At 46.3% G+C, this 23,782-nt stretch overlaps 1 protein-coding gene across 1 annotated transcript in view; it reads right to left on the bottom strand.

Annotated features, from left to right (window-relative positions):
• Positions 1-20,961, bottom strand: part of LOC140116880 (uncharacterized) — a 66,567-nt gene extending 45,606 nt beyond the window's left edge. The window contains exons 1-8 of the mRNA XM_072133313.1: positions 20,755-20,961; positions 20,613-20,671; positions 20,442-20,520; positions 14,577-15,695; positions 4,551-4,609; positions 1,877-1,981; positions 619-760; positions 165-505 (exon numbers count right to left, since the gene is read on the bottom strand). Of these exons, the coding sequence (XP_071989414.1) occupies positions 165-505; positions 619-760; positions 1,877-1,981; positions 4,551-4,609; positions 14,577-15,695; positions 20,442-20,520; positions 20,613-20,657 (1,890 nt within the window). The 5' untranslated portion in view covers positions 20,658-20,671; positions 20,755-20,961. The remainder of the gene's footprint in view (positions 1-164; positions 506-618; positions 761-1,876; positions 1,982-4,550; positions 4,610-14,576; positions 15,696-20,441; positions 20,521-20,612; positions 20,672-20,754) is intronic.
• Positions 20,962-23,782: the final 2,821 nt, after the last annotated feature.

Here is a 23,782-nt window from a genome sequence, read left to right as displayed (position 1 = left end):
GGACACCGGGGAGAAGATTATTCACTTCTCCTGCTCTTCTACCATTTGTAGTTATGTCCGACCAACATCTCCCCATAGACCCTCCACCCACTGCTGCTGGAGAAGGTCAGTAGCTTCATTACATCCATCTATAGAGGATCCACAGGAACCTCAGCTCCATCTACCTGATGATCCAGTGGGACGTTCTCCACCGGCTCCTCTTTAATATCTCGGGAATCTCCAGGACTGGGACATCTCTCTGGTTCCTGTGTAATATCTCGGGAATCTCCAGGACTGGGACATCTCTCTGGTTCCTCTTTAATATCTCGGGAATCTCCAGGACTGGGACATCTCTCTGGATCCTGTGTAATATCTCGGGAATCTCCAAGACTGGGACATCTCTCTGGTTCCTCTTTAATATCTCGGGAATCTCCAGGACTGGGACATCTCTCTGGTTCCTGTGTAATATCCCGGGAATCTCCAGGACTGGGACATCTCTCTGGTGGATTTCTCTGACTGGATCCATCTATAGGAAATATACACAGTGACTGATACATTGTCTATATGTGATGATGAGATGATGGAGGAGGTGACCTCACACCTGCTCTGTCCTCTATAATCAGGAAGGTCTCCTCTTACCTGGTGATGTGAGGGGCTGGTGGTCCTCCATCATGATGTCCTTGTACTGGTCCTTGTGTCCTTCTATATACTCCCACTCCTCCATGGAGAAATAGACAGCGACGTCCTGACACCTTATAGGAACCTGACACCCACAATGACACAGTCATCACCCAGACCCCTCCCTTGTGTTATTGTACAATGTCCCAGCATTCCCGGCAGCGCTCACCTCTCCGCTCAGCAGCTCAGTGATCCTGGAGGTAAGTTCTAGGATCTTCTGCTCATGTATCAGTGAATGAGGTGGAGGCTCGGTGATGGGGCTCTGGGTCCATCCTCCTGACACACGGGGGGTCACACACTCACCAGACGACTTCTTCACTACTGTGTAATCCTGTGTATGGGGAGACACTGATCACTACATAGATCCTAAGAATCCTTCACCTCTCCAGTCATTTCCCGCTGTTATTCCTAGAGATAAGAGCCGTGTCCTGGGAGACTCTCACCTCTCCGGTTATCAAGGAGATCATCTCCAGGGTGAGTTCCAGGATCCTGGCCGCCATCTGCTCTCTGTCCTTCTCCCGGATCCCTGGTGGATCATTGATGGAAAGGATCATCTTTAGGAGAAACCTCTGGGAGTCCTGTATCTATAGAACCTGAGGAAACATGAGAAGAACTAAGAGCAAACTCTATATGAAGCAATTGTGTCCATGACATGTGTGATGTGACAGATGGGGATTCTCCAGACACTGGAGGGGAGGTCACTGGAGTGAGGGAGGAGTGATGGTGCTGGACTGTGCCGCTCCTCACCAATGGGCTGGAGGGTAGGTCACTGGTTGTGCCACCCTATGTGTAAAAATGGGACGTCAGAAAGGCAGCGGTTACTTGTCACATATGCCTGACCCAGCGTTGTGCCTGTCTCTAGAACAATCAGCAAAGGTGAGTACCGAATCTCACCCAAGAGCACCTCTTCCTCAAGAGCACCACCGAACTAACCAAGGATAATCTCGCACTAGGTAGCGCTGTTTCTCTCTGTCCCCATCCCTTTTTCTCTGCATATCCACAGTGATCACATCGTGACGGAATCTACGGCATTTTCTAGATCTCCGCCTTGGGACCTGACCATCCAGTATAGGTCCTACAACAGAGAAGCTGCTTCCTAAGCGAATCTATATACATTTGTCTATATATATATTTTCATCAGAATACCCACGCAAAGAAATCAACACCTACTATGGACTACTTTAAGAACCGTACAGACTCAAGATCTGTTCTGATATACCAACTGACTCGCCAGGATGATGATCCGACACGGAGAAATCCACCCATCACTCCTGGTGAATTCACCGAAGAAGAAACCAACACGATGTTCGGACTTTTCCATCACCTAGAGTCATATTTAAAAGATGAACTCCAACATTCAGTGGATGTCATGTTTCTGAATATGTATCTCAAAGAAAATTTAGCCCCCAGAGGTCTCAGACCATCCTTCCTACCCACTTTCCCAAATGACCCGACATTTACACAAAAATGGGAAAACATTCTAGATACACTATCCACCAACCTCCTTCATCTGATCATTGAAAAACGAAACTCTCTAGGTCAGATAGCCACTGAAAAAGTCAAAGCTACCATGGACCTACTTCAAAAATTCCAAACACACCATCACTTTAACAAAACTAATTCCAACTTAGGCAACAAACTACAAAAACTAGAAAATGAGGCCAAATACAAAAAAGTGAACAAACTTCAACGAGACAGATCAGACAAACTAAACTCCAAATATAGAACCTGGCATCACAAGAGGGACCCACCAGTGAACCAACCCCATAACCCAGATCCCACAAGTTTCAACCCACCAGACTACCACCACCAGGAGCAACCATCAGAAATATACGTCAAACAAAAATACGACAGGGTTCAATTATTCCCGCACCATGGGAGAACCACAGAAACACTCCCACCCCAAATCCAGACAGCTCCAACCATCTCAATATGATCACTCGGTCCAACACCTGTCCACCAACAAGGATCCCCCTACCCCTCAGACAACCACGCCACATAACACCTCGAACCATATTCCAGCCAGTCCTATCATCAGCCACACCCTCCCCACCCCTCTGACAGCAGAAAGAAAAGAAAGGGATGCCCTCTTTTCAGCCACCATCAGCCAGATTAGGGCCGATATTAGAAGTCTATCAAATCCCAACTCCCCCGTTGACACCTCCAACAAAATTAGGAATAACTTCGATACTCTGAACTCCCTGATCAAAAGGCCGTCCCCGACTAACACACCGAGAATTAATCTATCTGGTTGTGAAAATATCTCCTTCACCAATACCCTACTTGATCTATCTATACACCCCCACTCCCAACCCACCTCCACACAGGAACCTCCAAACAAAGATACACAAAACACAGGCACAAACAACCCCTTTTTCCAACAAGGGACAAACACACAAACAATGAAGACCAAGAATATAGAATCTTTTTTCCGCCTGTGAACCAAAAGAAAAGAAAAAAACCAAAATGAGGAAAAAGAGGAGGCCGTAAAAGACGACAACAGAACCGGCGCCATACCAAAACTGAGGCCACCCAACAAGATTCAACGATAAAAATCTTCAACCTGACTAATTATCCTCTCAGCCAGAATGAAGAATCTCTTCTATCAAAAGGTCTGTCTTACAGTCCTAACAGTCTTCCAAAAGAGTTTGATCTCTTTTTGGATCTCAATCAATTTATTAGGAAACTCACCCTAAAACGCCATTTCTCCCTGCAAACAAAACGAAACAAAAGCCACACACCCCAAGAGGCAATGGGCCATATACAACCAAGCGTTGACACGAACAACATGGTACCTACGAATGACATGTGCGTCCGTACCACAAAAATTAAAAACAAATCCAAATTCTATCCCTTACAAGATCAAGGACACCACCTTAAAGTCTATCAAGACCTAGTGATGGAAGACTTTAAGAAACTCACTACAGCAACTGCTCCACCGAGTTCTAGAACTAATAGGGGGAACCTGCGACCAACAGAACGCAAAGCACTGAAAGATCTTAAAGGAAACCAGGACCTAGTTTTCAGACCAGCTGACAAAGGGGGAGGGTTAGTCATTATGACTTACACCTACTATAATGAAGAGGCTCTAATCATCCTATCAGATACTACATATTACATAAAAATAGCCGCCAACCCAATGCCTGCACTTCAAAAGAAACTCAAACTACTTCTGGGTGCGGCCTTCAAGCAAAAGACCATTACCAAAGAAGAACACAGATTTCTTTTTATACCTTTTCCCACTACACCCTACTTTTACTTTCTACCGAAAATCCACAAAAATGACAAAACACCCCCCGGAAGACCCATCATATCGGGCATCGGCTCCCCTACCAGCAACATTTCACATTTTTCTAGACCTATATTTACAAGACTACGTTATACAATTGCAAAGCTATCTGAAAGATTCAGACCACCTCATCAGAGACCTAAACGCCACAGAATTGCCTGAGAAGTTCTCCTTTCTAACAATGGATGTGAGTGCCCTCTATTCCAACATCGATCATGAGAAAGGAATCGAGTGCACAGCTTATTTTCTGAACAAAGATTTGGAACTCCCTACAGAGTTTAAGAACCTTCTGATATCACTCTTGAGGATAACTTTGGAAAACAATTTCTTCTCATATGGATCTTCACTATACCTACAGCAACGTGGTACGGCCATGGGCACCCGAGTGGCCCCGCCCTACGCAAATCTCTTTATGGGTTTGTTTGAGGATTTGTTTATTTTATCACAAGACCCATTTCGCCAACATATATTTTCTTATCGCAGGTACATCGATGACCTATTCTTCACCTGGACTGGTTCAAACAACGGTGCCATTTCATTTCGACAATCACTCAACCAAAATCCGTGGGGTATCTCCTTCACCATGGAGTACAGCGACTCTCACATCCACTTTCTTGATCTGAACTTCGAATATAAACATGGACGAATCATCACCTCCACATACTTCAAAGACGTTGATACTAACAGTTACCTAAACTACGAGAGCTCCCACTTCCAGAAATGGAAAGACAATATACCATTCAGCCAGTATCGGCGAATCCGGAAAAACTGTACCGACACCTCCACGTTCAAGTCCCAAGCAACGATCCTAAAAAAACGTTTCCAAGAAAAAGGGTATCCTGAACATATTCTTAAAAATGCTTACAAGAGGAGCTCCAAACTCACCCAGGAAGAATGTCTCACCCCCGGAGCTAAAAATAAAGACCCCATCGATCTGCCGTTGGCGTTCATCACGCGATACAACGACAAGCACAAACAAATCAAGGACATTCTTTACAAACATTGGCACATCCTAGAAGGTGATAATGTACTAAAGGAGATCATCCCCAAATACCCTAAGATCACCTTCAGGAAAGCGGCCACTCTCAAGAATATTCTAGCCCCGAGCCAGATTAAACAACATGGGATCAAGAGAACAGTATCCACTGGACCAGTAGTCAACAGATGTGCCCAACCTCTATGCCTGTGTTGCCACAACATTAAACACAATGCTAATAGCTTCCGGTCTAACACCACCTCTGAATGCTTTCAGGTTAAACACCATATGACGTGTCAGACCAAATACGTCATATATCTCCTGGAATGCCCCTGTGGACTCCAATATGTGGGGAGAACAGAAGGATCAATGGCCACAGGGCAAACATAAAGAAGGGTTTCCAACTGCATGGGCTGTCTAAGCATTATCTCACGAGACATGCCAAGAACGAGAACTTGCTAACAATCATTGTCTATCGACCATATTATGGAGGACGTCCACAACAGATATGAGACACTCTGCAAGAGAGAGGTCTTTTGGATTTTCAAACTTAACACCCTAAGCCCCACAGGTCTAAATGAAGTTACTGAGACTATCATTCATTGAATTCATCCCATTCTATTTCTCCCACAGCCCCAGATAATAATCCCTCATCTAATCAGACCTCAAATATATAATTTTTTTCTTATTTATTATTTTTTTTAATTCTTTTATTTAGACACAGCAGCATCACCTTTTTTTGTTTTTTTTTTCTCTTTATTTAGAAACAATTCCTTTTTTTTTTTATTTAGACGCTCACACCTATAAATTTCCGCCAAAACAGGGGAACCAAAATCCCTTCTCCAGCACAACAAGCCTAGGTGAGTCTCTCCAGCCTCTATACAGACATCCATCATAACCAGCCACACAGACTATTGGCCCTCCAGGGCCCCTCATCTTTAAGCCATCCGATGCGCACTCTGTCACAGGTCATTATATTTATTATTATGTTGTACCATATAATATTCTATGATTTTAAAGCACAGATATTGGTATATTTTTTATTTATCTATTTGGTCGTTTTTTGCCTATAGGTTCAGTAATCTATATGTATATATGTATGTGTTTATGTATAGGTGTATGTATATATGTATGTGTTTATGTATAGGTGTATGTATATATGTATGTGTTTATGTATAGGTGTATGTATATATGTATGTGTTTATGTATAGGTGTATGTATATATGTATGTGTTTATGTATAGGTGTATGTATATATGTATGTGTTTATGTATAGGTGTATGTATATATGTATGTGTTTATGTATAGGTGTATGTATATATGTATGTGTTTATGTATAGGTGTATGTATATATGTATGTGTTTATGTATAGGTGTATATATATATATATATATAAAAACTATTATTAATTTCATTTATTTATTTTTATCATGTATTATCTGTCTCCTCCCCTTCCTATGTGATCACCATTTACCTTAGAGGAGGCCATAGGAATATTTATTGTATTTCCCTCAAATGTATCACTTCCTAACTTATATGAACTTTTTAAAGCCTATGTTTTATTCCTTTTTGTATACCGAGCCTCTGCATGCTATTCTCTTCTTTTTTTTTTTTAACTTATCATAAATATTAAAATGAATTTATTTGTGTATTGTATTAGACCTGAGGAAGCACACGTTGGAGTGCGAAACGCGTTGTCCAAAATATCTTTGAATAAAAGGAAACCTCTTAACCCTGATGACCAGCGCCTTTCTGACGTCCCATTTTTACACATAGGGTGGCACAACCAGTGACCTACCCTCCAGCCCATTTGCTATACGCCCTTGTTACCCAACCTTGGGGCGAGGGTGGGGACGCGGCAGCGGTTACTTGTCACATATGCCTGACCCAGCGTTGTGCCTGTCTCTAGCACAACCAGCAAAGGTGAGTACCGAATCTCACCCAAGAGCACCTCTTACTCAAGAGCACCCCCGAACTAACCAAGGATAATCTCGCACTAGGTAGCGCTGTTTCTCTCTGTCCCCATCCCTTTTTCTCTGCATATCCACAGTGCTCCTCACCAATAGCACATACTGGCCCCACATGGAGGGACCTGGAGCATGCTGGGAGTTGTAGTCCCTCCATATAGTGTGTGCGCTCCTGGAGCATGCTGGGAGTTGTAGTCCCTCCATATAGTGTGTGTGCTCCTGGAGCATGCTGGGAGTTGTAGTCCCTCCATATAGTGTGTGTGCTCCTGGAGCATGCTGGGAGTTGTAGTCCCTCTATATAGTGTGTGTGCTCCTGGAGGATGCTGGGAGTTGTAGTCCCTCCATATAGTGTGTGTGCTCCTGGATCATGCTGGGAGTTGTAGTCCCTCCATATAGTGTGTGTGCTCCTGGAGCATGCTGGGAGTTGTAGTCCCTCCATATAGTGTGTGTGCTCCTGGAGCATGCTGGGAGTTGTAGTCCCTCCATACAGTGTGTGTGCTCCTGGAGGATGCTGGGAGTTGTAGTCCCTCCATATAGTGTGTGTGCTCCTGGATCATGCTGGGAGTTGTAGTCCCTCCATATAGTGTGTGTGCTCCTGGAGCATGCTGGGAGTTGTAGTCCCTCCATATAGTGTGTGTGCTCCTGGAGCATGCTGGGAGTTGTAGTCCCTCCATATAGTGTGTGTGCTCCTGGAGCATGCTGGGAGTTGTAGTCCCTCCATATAGTGTGTGTGCTCCTGGAGCATGCTGGGAGTTGTAGTCCCTCCATACAGTGTGTGTGTGCTCCTGGAGCATGCTGGGAGTTGTAGTCCCTCCATATAGTGTGTGTGTGCTCCTGGAGCATGCTGGGAGTTGTAGTCCCTCCATATAGTGTGTGTGCTCCTGGAGCATGCTGGGAGTTGTAGTCCCTCCATATAGTGTGTGTGTTCCTGGAGCATGCTGGGAGTTGTAGTCCCCCCTCTGGTCACTTACCTCTTCTCTCCTCAGTGCAGGACACCCTGTACCTCATACACGTCTCCTGCTCTCTATCCACTAGTCATGTGACCCGGGAGTGTGATGTCACTGAGGGGCGGGGCTCCCGGGGTGTAGATGTGTAGGTGAGGACCTGTGATGATGTGAGTACAGGGGGCGGGGCACCGGGGTGTAGATGTGCATAGATGAGGACCTGTGATGATGTCAGTACAGGGGGCGGGGCACCGGGGTGTAGATGTGCATAGATGAGGACCTGTGATGATGTCAGTATAGGGGGCGGGGCACGGAGGTGTCATGTGATCACTAGTGATGTGGAGACTCCTCCCGGTAGTGGCTGATTCCTTCCTCTCTAGAAGTTCCTTCTGGAATAGATAGACTGCTTTGGCTTAATCCCACATCATGTCATTAGACTTCCTGTAGGTCATGCTTGATGTTATGGGGGCTGCCTTTCACGGTAGCAAAAGGAGGCATTGTTTTCCATTTAACACTTTAAAACTTATTAGCATTCTTCCCAGAATTCCCTAGTGGAGCATCTATGGCTTTAAGTCTCCACATGCCGTTAAGGTGGCCTTAATTGGCATTGTCTCCTTAAGGAGAACACCCACTGAGTGACCTCTGTACAAGTGATGGAGACAGCAGGACGTCGGCTCTGTGTAGTCGGGGGCTTTGTACATGCGCAGTGCAGGGAAGGAGGAGCCTCCATGTAGGATATAACACTGAGAGCAGATACATGGCGGACAATAGATATAATTACTGCTTCTCCATCACCAGGACACAGGAGCCGCTGCCCCCATAAGAGGCTCCTCAGGGGGAGGGGGGCAAGGATTCGGGGGTTTGGCCTTTCCCTTTGGCTTTATTTCTTGGGCTCAGTTCACATCTCTGTTCAATCTTTATCTTTTTTGTAACAGTAAGGCTTCATTCACACGACGATGTGCGCACCGTATTGTAGCACGGAGCAGGAGGAGGGGGGTGACGGTGCTCACTCCTGCCCCTCTGCATAGTCATATAAGCAACACAACAAGACAGGGTGTATAGCCAAACTTTATCCAAAAATGACATGATAGAAGTTCAAAACATTTACAAGACACCTGTCTGCATGCGCAGGTATACAGTATACATTGGGCCTGGGACTCTGGACTAGTAATCACATTATATGAGTGATGTATGTAATGTACGGCCCCAGCCTAAAAGGAATAAATGAAATATAATTACCTGTAACACATGGGTAATAACATGCAGGGAGCTGTGGGTCCCCACGCGTATCACCTGTATACACAGGCTACCTCAGGGGTAAATAAGTAATGGCACACAGCCATATATATATATAGGGAGAACTCACCCCCAGATCAACTACCAGACAGGTGCCACGTTCAGACATCCGGTGTCGTGCTTTCCAATCGCCGGAAGTCATCAAATGCATTTACTTCCAGACTTATCAGTGAATTGCAACAAAAAGTTTACTGCGCCTGCGCCAACTCATGAGTGAAACATACTGGGGCAGATTTACTTACCCGTCCCGTCATGATCCCGTGCTGAGTTGTTCGACGAGGATTCGGGTCCGTCACGATTCACTAAGATCGTGCTTCCGAGTTCCTGTATCCGTTGCTTCTGCACTGAGGTCTGCCGGAGGTCACCTTCTTTGCGGTGCGTGTAAGTGCTGATCTTGCAACACATATATACCCCTCACACCACAACTGACCACACTGTACATCCACATATATCATATATACCCCTCACACCACAACTGACTACACTGTACATCCACATATATCATATATACCCCTCACACCATAACTGACCACACTGTACCCCCACATATATCATATATACTCCTCACACCACAACTGACCACACTGTACATCCACATATATCATATATACCCCTCACACCATAACTGACCACACTGTGCCCTCACACCACAACTGACCACACTGTGCCCCCACATATATCATATATACCCCTCACACCACAACTGACCACACTGTACATCCACATATATCATATATACCCCTCACACCATAACTGACCACACTGTACATCCACATATATCATATATACCCCTCACACCATAACTGACCACACTGTGCCCTCACACCACAACTGACCACACTGTGCCCCCACATATATCATATATACCCCTCACACCACAACTGACCACACTGTGCCCCCACATATATCATATATAACCCTCACACCACAACTGACCACACTGTGCCCCCACATATATCATATATACCCCTCACACCACAACTGACCACACTGTGCCCCCACATATATCATATATACCCCTCACACCACAACAGACCACACTGTGCCCCCCACATATATCATATATACCCCTCACCCCACAACTGACCACACTGTGCCCCCACATATATCATATATAACCCTCACACCACAACTGACCACACTGTGCCCCCACATATATCATATATACCCCTCACACAACTGACCACACTGTACATCCACATATATCATATATACCCCTCACACCACAACTGACTACACTGTACATCCACATATATCATATATACCCCTCACACCATAACTGACCACACTGTGCCCCCACATATATCATATATACCCCTCACACCACAACTGACCACACTGTGCCCCCACATATATCATATATACCCCTCACACCACAACTGACCACACTGTACATCCACATATATCATATATAACCCTCACACCACAACTGACCACACTGTGCCCCCACATATATCATATATACCCCTCACACAACTGACCACACTGTACATCCACATATATCATATATACCCCTCACACCACAACTGACTACACTGTACATCCACATATATCATATATACCCCTCACACCATAACTGACCACACTGTGCCCCCACATATATCATATATACCCCTCACACCACAACTGTCCACACTGTGCCCCCACATATATCATATATACCCCTCACACCACACCTGACCACACTGTGCCCCCACATATATCATATATACCCCTCACACCACAACTGACCACACTGTGCCCCCACATATATCATATATACCCCTCACACCACAACTGACCACACTGTGCCCCCCCACATATATCATATATACCCCTCACACCACAACTGACCACACTGTACCCCACATATATCATATATACCCCTCACACCACAACTGACGACACTGTGCCCCCACATATATCATATATACCCATCACACAACTGACGACACTGTGCCCCCACATATATCATATATACCTCTCACACCACAACTGACCACACTGTGCCCCCACATATATCATATATACCCCTCACACCACAACTGACCACACTGTGCCCCCCACATATATCATATATACCCCTCACACCATAACTGACCACACTGTGCCCTCACACCACAACTGACCACACTGTGCCCCCACATATATCATATATACCCCTCACACCACAACTGACCACACTGTGCCCCCACATATATCATATATAACCCTCACACCACAACTGACCACACTGTGCCCCCACATATATCATATATACCCCTCACACCACAACTGACCACACTGTGCCCCCACATATATCATATATACCCCTCACACCACAACAGACCACACTGTGCCCCCCACATATATCATATATACCCCTCACCCCACAACTGACCACACTGTGCCCCCACATATATCATATATAACCCTCACACCACAACTGACCACACTGTGCCCCCACATATATCATATATACCCCTCACACAACTGACCACACTGTACATCCACATATATCATATATACCCCTCACACCACAACTGACTACACTGTACATCCACATATATCATATATACCCCTCACACCATAACTGACCACACTGTGCCCCCACATATATCATATATACCCCTCACACCACAACTGACCACACTGTGCCCCCACATATATCATATATACCCCTCACACCACAACTGACCACACTGTACATCCACATATATCATATATAACCCTCACACCACAACTGACCACACTGTGCCCCCACATATATCATATATACCCCTCACACAACTGACCACACTGTACATCCACATATATCATATATACCCCTCACACCACAACTGACTACACTGTACATCCACATATATCATATATACCCCTCACACCATAACTGACCACACTGTGCCCCCACATATATCATATATACCCCTCACACCACAACTGTCCACACTGTGCCCCCACATATATCATATATACCCCTCACACCACACCTGACCACACTGTGCCCCCACATATATCATATATACCCCTCACACCACAACTGACCACACTGTGCCCCCACATATATCATATATACCCCTCACACCACAACTGACCACACTGTGCCCCCCCACATATATCATATATACCCCTCACACCACAACTGACCACACTGTACCCCACATATATCATATATACCCCTCACACCACAACTGACGACACTGTGCCCCCACATATATCATATATACCCATCACACAACTGACGACACTGTGCCCCCACATATATCATATATACCTCTCACACCACAACTGACCACACTGTGCCCCCACATATATCATATATACCCCTCACACCACAACTGACCACACTGTGCCCCCCACATATATCATATATACCCCTCACACCACAACTGACCACACTGTGCCCCCACATATATCATATATTCCCCTCACACCACAACTGACCACACTGTGCCCCCACACATTTCATTTATACCCCTCACACAACTGACCACACTGTGCCCCCACATATCATATATTCCCCTCACACCACAACTGACCACACTGTGCCCCCACATATATCATATATACCCCTCACACAACTGACCACACTGTGCCCCCACATATTTCATATATACCCCTCACACCACAACTGACCACACTGTGCCCCCACATATATCATATATACCCCTCACACCACAACTGACCACACTGTGCCCCCACATATATCATATATACCCCTCACACCACAACTGACCACACTGTGCCCCCCACATATATCATATATACCCCTCACACCACAACTGACCACACTGTGCCCCCACATATATCATATATACCCCTCACACCACAACTGACCACACTGTGCCCCCACACATTTCATTTATACCCCTCACACAACTGACCACACTGTGCCCCCACATATATCATATATTCCCCTCACACCACAACTGACCACACTGTGCCCCCACACATTTCATTTATACCCCTCACACAACTGACCACACTGTGCCCCCACATATATCATATATTCCCCTCACACCACAACTGATCACACTGTGCCCCCACATATATCATATATACCCCTCACACAACTGACCACACTGTGCCCCCACATATTTCATATATACCCCTCACACAACTGACCACACTGTGCCCCCACATATATCATATATACCCCTCACACCACAACTGACCACACTGTGCCCCCACATATTTCATATATACCCCTCACACAACTGACCACACTGTGCCCCCGCATATATCATATATTCCCCTCACACCACAACTGACCACACTGTGCCCCCACATATATCATATATACTCCTCACACCACAACTGACCACACTGTGCCCCCACATATATCATATATACTCCTCACACCACAACTGACCACACTGTGCCCCCACATATATCATATATACTCCTCACACCACAACTGACCACACTGTACATCCACATATATCATATATACCCCTCACACCACAACTGACCACACTGTACCCCCACATATATCATATATACCCCTCACACCACAACTGACCACACTGTGCCCTCACACCACAACTGACCACACTGTGCCCCCACATATATCATATATACCCCTCACACCACAACTGACCACACTGTACATCCACATATATCATATATACCCCTCACACCATAACTGACCACACTGTACATCCACATATATCATATATACCCCTCACACCATAACTGACCACACTGCCCCCACATATATCATGGAGGTGGTTAACAACTAGATCTTCCCCGGCATTGTCCTTATAGATTAGAGAGAATCTGGTCCCACTAAGTAGAGACGTCTGAGATGTCTATTTTCTCCTACATGTCAGGTGTGTGGTGTGTGACTTGGAGACGTGTAGTGGCCGTATTTATATGACCATCGTCTCTGCCATGTGATACGTCTTGTTTTGCTGTTGTTATGGTCATTCCCCGGTATGTAATGTCTATTATGTATCAGAAATGACGGCCGCGCGTCTCTTGTTCTTAGGTCACTTGTTTATTTGAAAATGTAACAGATAAATAATAAACCTTGACAAATTATTGGGATCAGGTCTTTATAGAAACATTGGGGGTCATTTATCATAGCCGGACGTTCATGCGCTGACGTCGCTGCCCCCTCACTGCCGCCTTATACATCAAGGAACTCCGGCCCCAGATCTATCCAGCGCCCGGCTGTGCAGTGTTTATCTCTGCGCCAGGTCCTTCTCATGTGAAAGTGCAGCTGGGGCGCATGCGTGGACAGGAACTCCTACTCCACTGCCGACAACCCCCCCCCCCCCATCCACTGCCGGACACCCCCATCCACTGCCGGACACCCCCATCCACTGCCGGACACCCCCATCCACTGCCGGACACCCCCATCCACTGTCGGCCACCCCCACTCCCATCTACTGCCGGCCACCCCCCTCCTCCACTGCCAGCCATCTAAAAGCAGGAAATGAATAGAGATCTAACCTAGTCACATTTCTTAGGATTATGAACATTAACACGGCTTCTCCTCTGTGTGATTTCTCACATGTCTAACAAAAGCAGATTCCCGGTGAAAATGTTTCCCACATGTTATACATGAGAAGGGCTTCACCCCCGTGTGAATTCTCTGATGTTCAACAAGATTTGATTTCCGGTTAAAGCATTTCCCGCATTCAGTACATGATACCTGCTTTTCCCCCGTGTGAATTCTCAGATGTTCAATAAAATGTGATTTCCGGATAAAACATTTCCCACATTCAGTACATGAAAATGGCTTCTCCCCTATGTGAGTTCTCTGGTGAGCAAAAAGATTTGATTTCTTATTAAACGATCTCCCACATTCAATACATAAAAATGGCTTCTCGCCGGTGTGAGTTCTCTGATGTTCAACAAAACTGGATTTAGTTGTAAAGTCTCTGCCACATTCAGTACATAAAAATGGCTTCTCCCCTGTGTGAGTTCTCTGATGTATAATGATTTCTGATTTATTAGCAAAACATTTCCCACATTCAGTACATAAAAAAGGCTTCTCCCCTGTGTGAGTTCTCTGATGAATAATAATTTCTGATTTAGTAGTAAAACATTTTCCACATTCAGTGCATTGAAATGGCTTTTCCCCCGTGTGAGTTCTCTGATGTCTAACAAGATGTGATTTATTGGTAAAACATTTCCCACATTCAGTGCATGAAAATGGCTTCTCTCCTCTGTGAATTTTCTGATGAATAATAAAAGATTGTTTATGGATAAAGCCTTTCCCACATTCATTACATAGAAATGGCTTCTCCCCTGTGTGAGTTCTCTGATGAATAACAAGAGATGCTTTATGGACAAAACATTTCCCACATTCAGGGCATGAAAATGATTTCTCCGCTGAGTGAGTTCTCTGATGTTGTATAAGATGTGATTTCGTTCTAAAGCTTTTCCCACATTCAGTACATGAAAACGGCTTCTGATGATTTATCTGATTCATTAGAGATTTCTGATGACGAACAAGATGTCCTTTCTTACTAAAGCATTTTCCACATTCTAGACATGAAAATGGCTTCTCCCTTGTGGAAAGATGTGACTGATTATCTTCTACTTCACCACAAGGAGATGAGGGGGGACGTCCATGGGAACCTCTTGTACTTTCATCTCCTGGAATATACAGGGAAGATATTAATATTGTGAGTTTCCCTTTTCCCAGGTTCCAGCAGATATGAAGGGAGGGGTCAGGAATATACTGTTATCTGAGGGTAACGAGTCCTGGTCAGGAGAAGTCCTGGAGATGATGTGTGACAGTGATTAGTAGAGTAGAAGGTTTAGTGAGGATTATGGATTACGAGTGGATGGGGTTTAGCTGATCAGAGAAGATGATTGTTCTAAGAGAAGTGAATGGAAGAGGTGAGATAGGACCGGAGATTCCCTGCTTCTATAGGATGGGGTGACAGATACAGGTTTAAAAGAAGAGGGAACAAGACCAGTGGATAGGAAAAGGTTAAAGAGGTGAGTGATAGCGGATGAGGAAGGGGAGTGTTGGGATAATGTGCGATGGGATTTGGTCAAGAGCACAAGTAGTGAGGTATGAGCTGGACATCATGGAGGAAATGGTGAATTAGTACTCACCGGTAATTCGGTTTCCATCTAGTCCCCCATGACGGCCCACTTGGAGGATGCCCCTTGACCTCTGTAGGGACAGGAAGCAGAGAGGTTAAAGGCCTCCCACCTGCATCCTCCCGCCAGTGTCTACCAATGGGTCATCATGGGGGACTAGATGGAAACCGAATTACCGGTGAGTACTAATTCACCATTTCCATGACATCCTCCCATGACGACCCACTTGGAGATCTACAAAATAAGTAGAGTGTTAGGGGGTGAACCACAGCCTGAAGGACCTTCCTTCCGAAGGAAAGGTCATGAGAGCCGTATAAGTCCAGACAATAATGCTTGATGAATGTAGAGGGGGAAGCCCATGTAGCTACTTTGCAAATTTGTTCCAGGGAGGCGCCTCTTTTTTCCGCCCAAGATGCCGACATGGCCCGAGTAGAATGGGCCTTCAGATTTCCAGGAACCTCTTTCCCTTGTTCCACATGGCAAGTGGCAATAGCCGTTCTCAGCCATCTTGCTATTGATGTTTTGGATGCAGTCTTCCCTTTATTCTTCCCCTGGAACTGAATAAATAGATTATGGTGTATACAATCTGTGGCCTGCAGATAGGCTAAGCCTTACATGTAGAGAATGCCATGAGGATTCTCTGTCTGAAGAGGGGTTCTCGCAGAAGGATGGAAGGGTGATCTCCTGGTCCTTGTGGAACTTGGACACCACTTTGGGGGTGAAACCTGGATCTAAGGTGAGAATGATCCGGTTAGACAGTATTCGCATATAGGGTTCTCTAATGGAGATAGCCTGAAGCTCCCCCAATCTCCTAGCTGAAGTCACAACTATCAGGAGTGTAGTCTTTAAAGTCAGATTTGTAATACTAGCGCCAAGGGTTCAAAGGGAGACTTGGAGAGGGCATCTAGTACTAAGGTGAGATCCCAGGATGGAACCCGCTTGAGCATCTGAGGTCAGATCCTAGATGCGGCCATGATAAATGACCCACCTGTGATCCGCGAGGGAATGGCCGAAAAAGGTGCCGAGAGTGGAAACCTGGACCTTCAGGGTGCTGGTAGATAATCCCAGTTCCAGGCCTTTATGCAGGAAGGCCAGAACCTGAAAGATATTGGGGTTAGCCTGAGATGGGGGGTTAGCCCCACAAAAGGTCACAAACCTTTTCTATATCTTATGGTATATGGTGAAGGTAACCCTTTTCCTACTTGCCTTGAGAGTAGAAACTACTGCCCTGAGAGACCCTGAGATCTCAGGAATTTAGACTCAGGATCCGCGTTAAAAGTTGAAGTCTCCCCGGGTCTGGATGAAGGATGGGACCTTGGAACAGTAGATCCTTCAGCAAGGGGAGAATTATTGGCTTCTGCAGAGACAGGGATGTTAGCAGGGGATACTAGCTCTTCTTTGGCCAGTTTGGGCAGATTAGGATCACCCTTGCGTGATCGAGAAGGATTTTCTTGAGGACCCTCGCGATCAAGGGAATAGGAGGAAAGGCATAGGGGAGAGGTTCTTTCCCTGTGTGACTGAAGGCATCCAGGTGTTCTCTGGTCTCGTTTGACTCTAGGGAGTAGTACACACGGCACTTTGAATTTCCCCTTGTGGCGAAGAGGTCGATTTGAGGATTGCCCCAGATGATGGTTAGTTGAAGGAAGACCTCCTGATTGAGCCACCACTCGTTTGGTAGGACCTCTCAGGTGGGTGGCCAAGATGGAGAGGATGTTTTCTTCTGCCCAGGAGAATATGATACGGGCCAAGTTGGAGTGGACTCGGGATCTTGTTCCCCCCTGCCTTCTCAGATAAGGTACAGTTGTGGTGTTGTCCGAAAGGATGTGGACATGGTGGTTTATCAAGTGCGTGGCGTTCAACCTTAGAGTTTCCCAGACAGCACTTAGCTCCAGGTAATTTGAAGGCTTTTTGGATTGGGTCCATAATCCTTGGGCGAAGTGAGAAGGGAAGACAGCTCCCCAACCTGTACTGCTTGCATCAGTCATTACAGTGACACATGGAATGCTGTGCTAAGAGACTCCTTTTCCCAGATTTTCCAACTTCAGCCACGCTGGAGGTCCCTCTTTTTTTTTTTTTTTTTTTTTTTTACAGAGGACGGGATGATGACTTCCTTGTCTAGGCCGGACTGACTCCTGTGCCAGGACCTGAGAATCCAGCTCTGAAGGATACAAGAGTGGCTCTGGCTCCAAGCTTCCGACGGGACGCAGGATGATAGAAGTCCCAGGATCTTCATAGCTCCGGATCTGATCTTTTAAGTTGTCTGCTTTTACTTGAGGGAGGAAAGACATCTGATGAGTAGAACTCAACAACACACCTAGAAAAATCTTTTGAGTGGGAGGTGATAAGTCTGATTTCTGTGTGTTGCTAACCACCCTAGGTCTGGGAGGTTTTCCAGGGTAAGCGCTTTTGCAGCTGTTAGACCTGGTTTGTCCCTCCCTACTATAAGGAGATCATCCAAGTAGGGGACAATGGAGACATTTTGCAGCCTTAAGAAGGCCACTACCTCTACCATGATTTTGGTAAAAACTCTTGGAGCTAAAGAAATGCCAAAAGGAAGCGCACGAAATTGAAAATGAAGAATAGAGCCCTCCGGAGAGAAGACTGAAAATCTTAGATATTTTTGAGAAGAGGGGTGAATTGGGACATGATAGTAGGCATCCCGAAGATCTATAGTGCACATACAGTATGTGGAGTGAATAAGTTGTGTGGCGGATCTTACTGACTCCATACGAAATTTTTGGTAGGTGATGAAGTTGTTCATCAGCTTTAGATTTATGATCATCCAATTTGAACCATTGGGTTTCTTGATCAGGAACAGAGGAGAGTAGAAGCCTGATTTTTCTTGTTCCCGAGGGACCGGAATTACCACACTTGAATCGCTGAGGGATGAGACTTCCTGCCAGATAAGAGAGTGAGTGGAGGGGGAAGCAGAAGATAAAGGAGAGATCTTGAGGGGGGGGTCCAGGTTGAATTCTATCCTGTATCCCGACTGGATAATGTTCAGGATCCATGGATTCGTGTGATAGAGGATTACTGGGATGCAAATCTGAGGAGTCGCCTCCCCCCCCACCTGGTGTCACTGCTTCTTCCCGAAACCCTCAGGTAGGTTAGCAAAGAGGAAGCCCCTTCACCTTCCTCCTTTAGCGTAGCTCCAGCGACTCTGTTTACCTTTCCCACGAAAGGAGTCCTTGGGGTTCTTAAAGGGACGAAAGAAAGCCTTCTTAGAAACTGCCTTGTTCTCTGGAAATCCCTTCTTTTTGTCGGATGCCTTTTCCAGGATGGTATCCAATTCAGGACCAAATACAAAAGTTCCGGAAAAGGGGACACTGCAGAGCTTGGTTTGTACCAAATATCACCGCCCCATTGCTTCAGCCAAAGAGCCCGTCTTGTAGCATTGGTTAGGGCGCTCTCTTTGGACGCAAAACGTATACCCACTGCATCCGCAAGGAAGGCTGTGGCCGACTTCAACAAAGACACACTTTCTAGCAGGGCCTCCCTACGGGTGCCTTCCCTGATGTGGAGCTCTAGCTCTCTTACCCAGGAAAAAAGAGTATTCTCGCTACAGACGTAGCCGAGAGATTTGACTTGAGGCTGAGCATAGAGGTTTCCCAGGCTTTCTTCAGGAGAGCGTCAGACTTCCTATCCATAGGATCCTTCAGTTGGGCTGAATCCTCAAAGGGATGGTCTGTCTTCTTAACCACCTTAGTCACCGGGACATCCACCTTGGGGACTGAATCCCAATCCTTGGAAACCTCTTGATTGAAGAGGAGACGTCTTCTGAAATTTTTGGAAATTACCATCTTTTTCTCTGGGTCCTTCCACTCCTCCATGATCATCCCCATCAAGGTATCGTTCACAGGAAAAACACGTTGCTTCTAGGCTTTAAGGCCACCAAACAGCTCGTCCTCCCGAGACATGGCGGGAACCTCGTCCTCAATTTTTATAGTCTCCCGCATAGCCTTCAAGAGGTTATCACGGTCATCAATATGGAACAGGTGACGGGATTTTGTTCTCTGACAAAACTCTTGGGGATCTCGATCATCAGTATCAGCTAACAAACAATCCTCATCACCCGAGGAGGAATCTAACACAAGTCTGGGCTTTTTCTGAGGAGGTTCTCTTTGCGTGGCAGAGGCGACAGAAGAGACCACCTTTTCTTAAATAAAGGACTTTAGCTCGTCCATAAAGGACGTCTTCTCCTCCCGCATGAAGTTCTCAATACAAGACCTGCAGTATATCAGTACGGCATGGAATGGAGACACATGTTGCATCTTCTAGCAGTAGCCTTACTCTTCACAGACTTGCTAGATTTCTTGGATCTTTCCGATCTATCTTCTCTACCTTTCCACTTAGACCTCTGATCCTTCTCCTAGGGAGGGGGAAACGGTAAAGGAGATACTAACGTGGGGTTCTAATAGCATAAAAGCAACAACATTGAACATGCCATACAGCACCACTTACATGAACAGGAGGGTGGAGTAGGCCCAAGTCTGCCTCATCAGCCATAACGATGTCTGGGACTGCAAGGAACACAGTATACACAACATACACAGCACCATAAACCTCAGATTAACGCAGCTACCGTCTCTAGAGGTTTAAATACCTTATCGTGGAGCCCATCCCCCATGCAGGTGGCTGTCATTAGCGTGCCTGTGTGCCATTCTGCGATCCGAGCGAAATCTGCGTCATTTCCGGTCGTGGGAGAGGACGGACGCCGGACCAAGAAGACCGAGGGAAGACCGAGAATCAATCCAGAGGGGAATTTAGGCCAAAGCCAGCATAACCCCAGGTAAGCGACGTCCCCCCCGCCCCCCCCCCCCCACTTAGGAGGAGAGAGACCATCTCTTGACCAGAGCCCTGTAGGGACAGGAAGAACACTGGCGGGAGGATGCGGGTGGGAGGCCTTTAAACACGCTGCTTCCTGTACCTACAGAGGTCTAGGGGCATCCTCCAAGGGGGCCGTCATGGAAACATCCAATATACCAGAGGGTAGGAGGAAACCAGAGACAGATGAGCCGGTGTCTATGTCATCTCCATCTCCTCCCCTGGATGTGACCTCTCCCTGCAATGTATAAGGGAAGAATAACCCACAAGATACATGAAAGGCTCTTACCCTCCTCTGTCACTGATGAGGGGATTTCCTCTCCGCTCCTCCTTCCACCACAACTTTCCTGGAAAGATCCAACATGAAGGACATGAGAAAACAAGGAAATGTATCCAGAGATTCTCTTATATCCAAGTGATGGACAGAAACCTCCAGGTCAGTAGAAGCTTCATTACATCCATCTATAGAAGATTCACAGGAACCTCAGCTCCATCTACCTGATGATCCAGTGGGACATTCTCCTCCGGCTCCTCTTTAATATATCGGGAATCTCCAGGACTGGGACATCTCTCTGGTTCCTGTGTAATATCCCGGGAATCTTCAGGACTGGGACATCTCTCTGGTTCCTGTGTAATATCCCGGGAATCTCCAGGACTGGGACATCTCGCTGGTTCCTGTGTAATATCCCGGGAATCTTCAGGACTGGGACATCTCTCTGGTTCCTGTGTAATATCCCGGGAATCTCCAGGACTGGGACATCTCGCTGGTTCCTGTGTAATATCCCGGGAATCTCCAGGACTGGGACATCTCTCTGGTTCCTGTGTAATATCTCGGGAATCTCCAGGACTGGGACATCTCTCTGGTGGATTTCTCTGACTGGATCCATCTATAGGAAATATACACAGTGACTGATACATTGTCTATATGTGATGATGAGATGATGGAGGAGGTGACCTCACACCTGCTCTGTCCTCTATAATCAGGAAGGTCTCCTCTTACCTGGTGATGTGAGGGGCTGGTGGTCCTCCATCATGATGTCCTTGTACTGGTCCTTGTGTCCTTCTATATACTCCCACTCCTCCATGGAGAAATAGACAGTGACGTCCTGACACCTTATAGGAACCTGACACCCACAATGACACAGTCATCACCCAGACCCCTCCCTTGTGTTATTGTACAATGTCCCAGCATTCCCGGCAGCGCTCACCTCTCCGCTCAGCAGCTCAGTGATCCTGGAGGTAAGTTCTAGGATCTTCTGCTCATGTATCAGTGAATGAGGTGGAGGCTCGGTGATGGGGCTCTGGGTCCATCCTCCTGACACACGGGGGGTCACACACTCACCAGACGACTTCTTCACTACTGTGTAATCCTGTGTATGGGGAGACACTGATCACTACATAGATCCTAAGAATCCTTCACCTCTCCAGTCATTTCCCGCTGTTATTCCTAGAGATAAGAGCCGTGTCCTGGGAGACTCTCACCTCTCCGGTTATCAAGGAGATCATCTCCAGGGTGAGCTCCAGGATCCTGGCCGCCATCTGCTCTCTGTCCTTCTCCCGGATCCCTGGTGGATCATTGATGGAAAGGATCATCTTTAGGAGAAACCTCTGGGAGTCCTGGATCTATAGAACCTGAGGAAACATGACAAGAACTAAGAGCAAACTCTATATGAAGCAATTGTGTCCATGACATGTGTGATGTGCCAGATGGGGATTCTCCAGACACTGGAGGGGAGGTCACTGGACTGAGGGAGGAGTGATGGCGCTGGACTGTGCCGCTCCTCACTAATAGCACATACTGGACCCCACATGGAGGGACCTGGAGCATGCTGGGAGTTGTAGTCCCTCCATATAGTATGTGTGCTCCTGGAGCATGCTGGGAGTTGTAGTCCCTCCATACAGTGTGTGTGCTCCTGGAGTATTCTGGGGGTTGTAGTCCCTCCATATAGTGTGTGTGCTCCGGGAGCATGCTGGGAGTTGTAGTCCCTCCTCTGGTCACTTACCTCTTCTCTCCTCAGTGCAGGACACTTTCTACCTCACACACGTCTGCTGCTCACTCTCCACTGGTCATGTGACCATGGGAGTGTGATGTCACTGAGAGGGCGGGGCTTCTCGTAGATTTATATAGAAGAAGCGGTTGATGAAGGACCTGTGATGATGTAATAGATCATGTGATCAGTGTGGGCTTGGCACTGGTTATGAGGGGGAGGTCTTCAAAGAAATGCTTTGGTGTCTGGAGCAGGGGGTGTATAACTGCGGAGCAGCAGTGACCGGGCACAGAGGATGTCAGAGCTCTCTCCATAACATCCAGCAATGAGGAATCTCACCGCCCCTTTATTTGGGTTAGGAATAATAGGGCGAGGTGTTTGGCGTCTCTGTTTTAAGGATCTGATGCTTTTTAACCCCTTAAGCTGGTGGTTAAGGCTCGGTCCTCTTTTTGTAAATGTGACCAGTGTCTCTTCCTGTGGTAATAAGTTTTCCTTGTGATTGTGAGATTGTTTTCTCGTGAGACATTGTAGTTTGTGTTATTAGTGTCATTTCGCTGATCAGTTTCTTTTTTTGGGGGGTAAAAATTCAATAATTTTGAAAATTGTCGTTTTCAAATGTTCTAATTTTTAGACAAAAAGTCACACCACAATTTTTTTTCCTCTAGAAACCTTTTGCCTTTGGTCTTCTTTTTATTTCCATAATTTGTTTTACGTTTCCATTTTTGTTTTTCGGATGTGAGAAGGTTTCAAGTTTTAGCAGCAAATTCTCAGATTTTCAAGAGATTTCAAAAATGCTAAATTTTTGGTGACCAGTTCAGT

This window comes from Engystomops pustulosus, chromosome 2, assembly GCF_040894005.1.
Source record: "Engystomops pustulosus chromosome 2, aEngPut4.maternal, whole genome shotgun sequence".
In the NCBI taxonomy this organism is placed as follows: domain Eukaryota; kingdom Metazoa; phylum Chordata; class Amphibia; order Anura; family Leptodactylidae; genus Engystomops; species Engystomops pustulosus.
The sequence above is the reverse complement of the archived record's forward strand: the minus strand, read 5'-3'. Positions and strand labels throughout refer to the sequence as shown.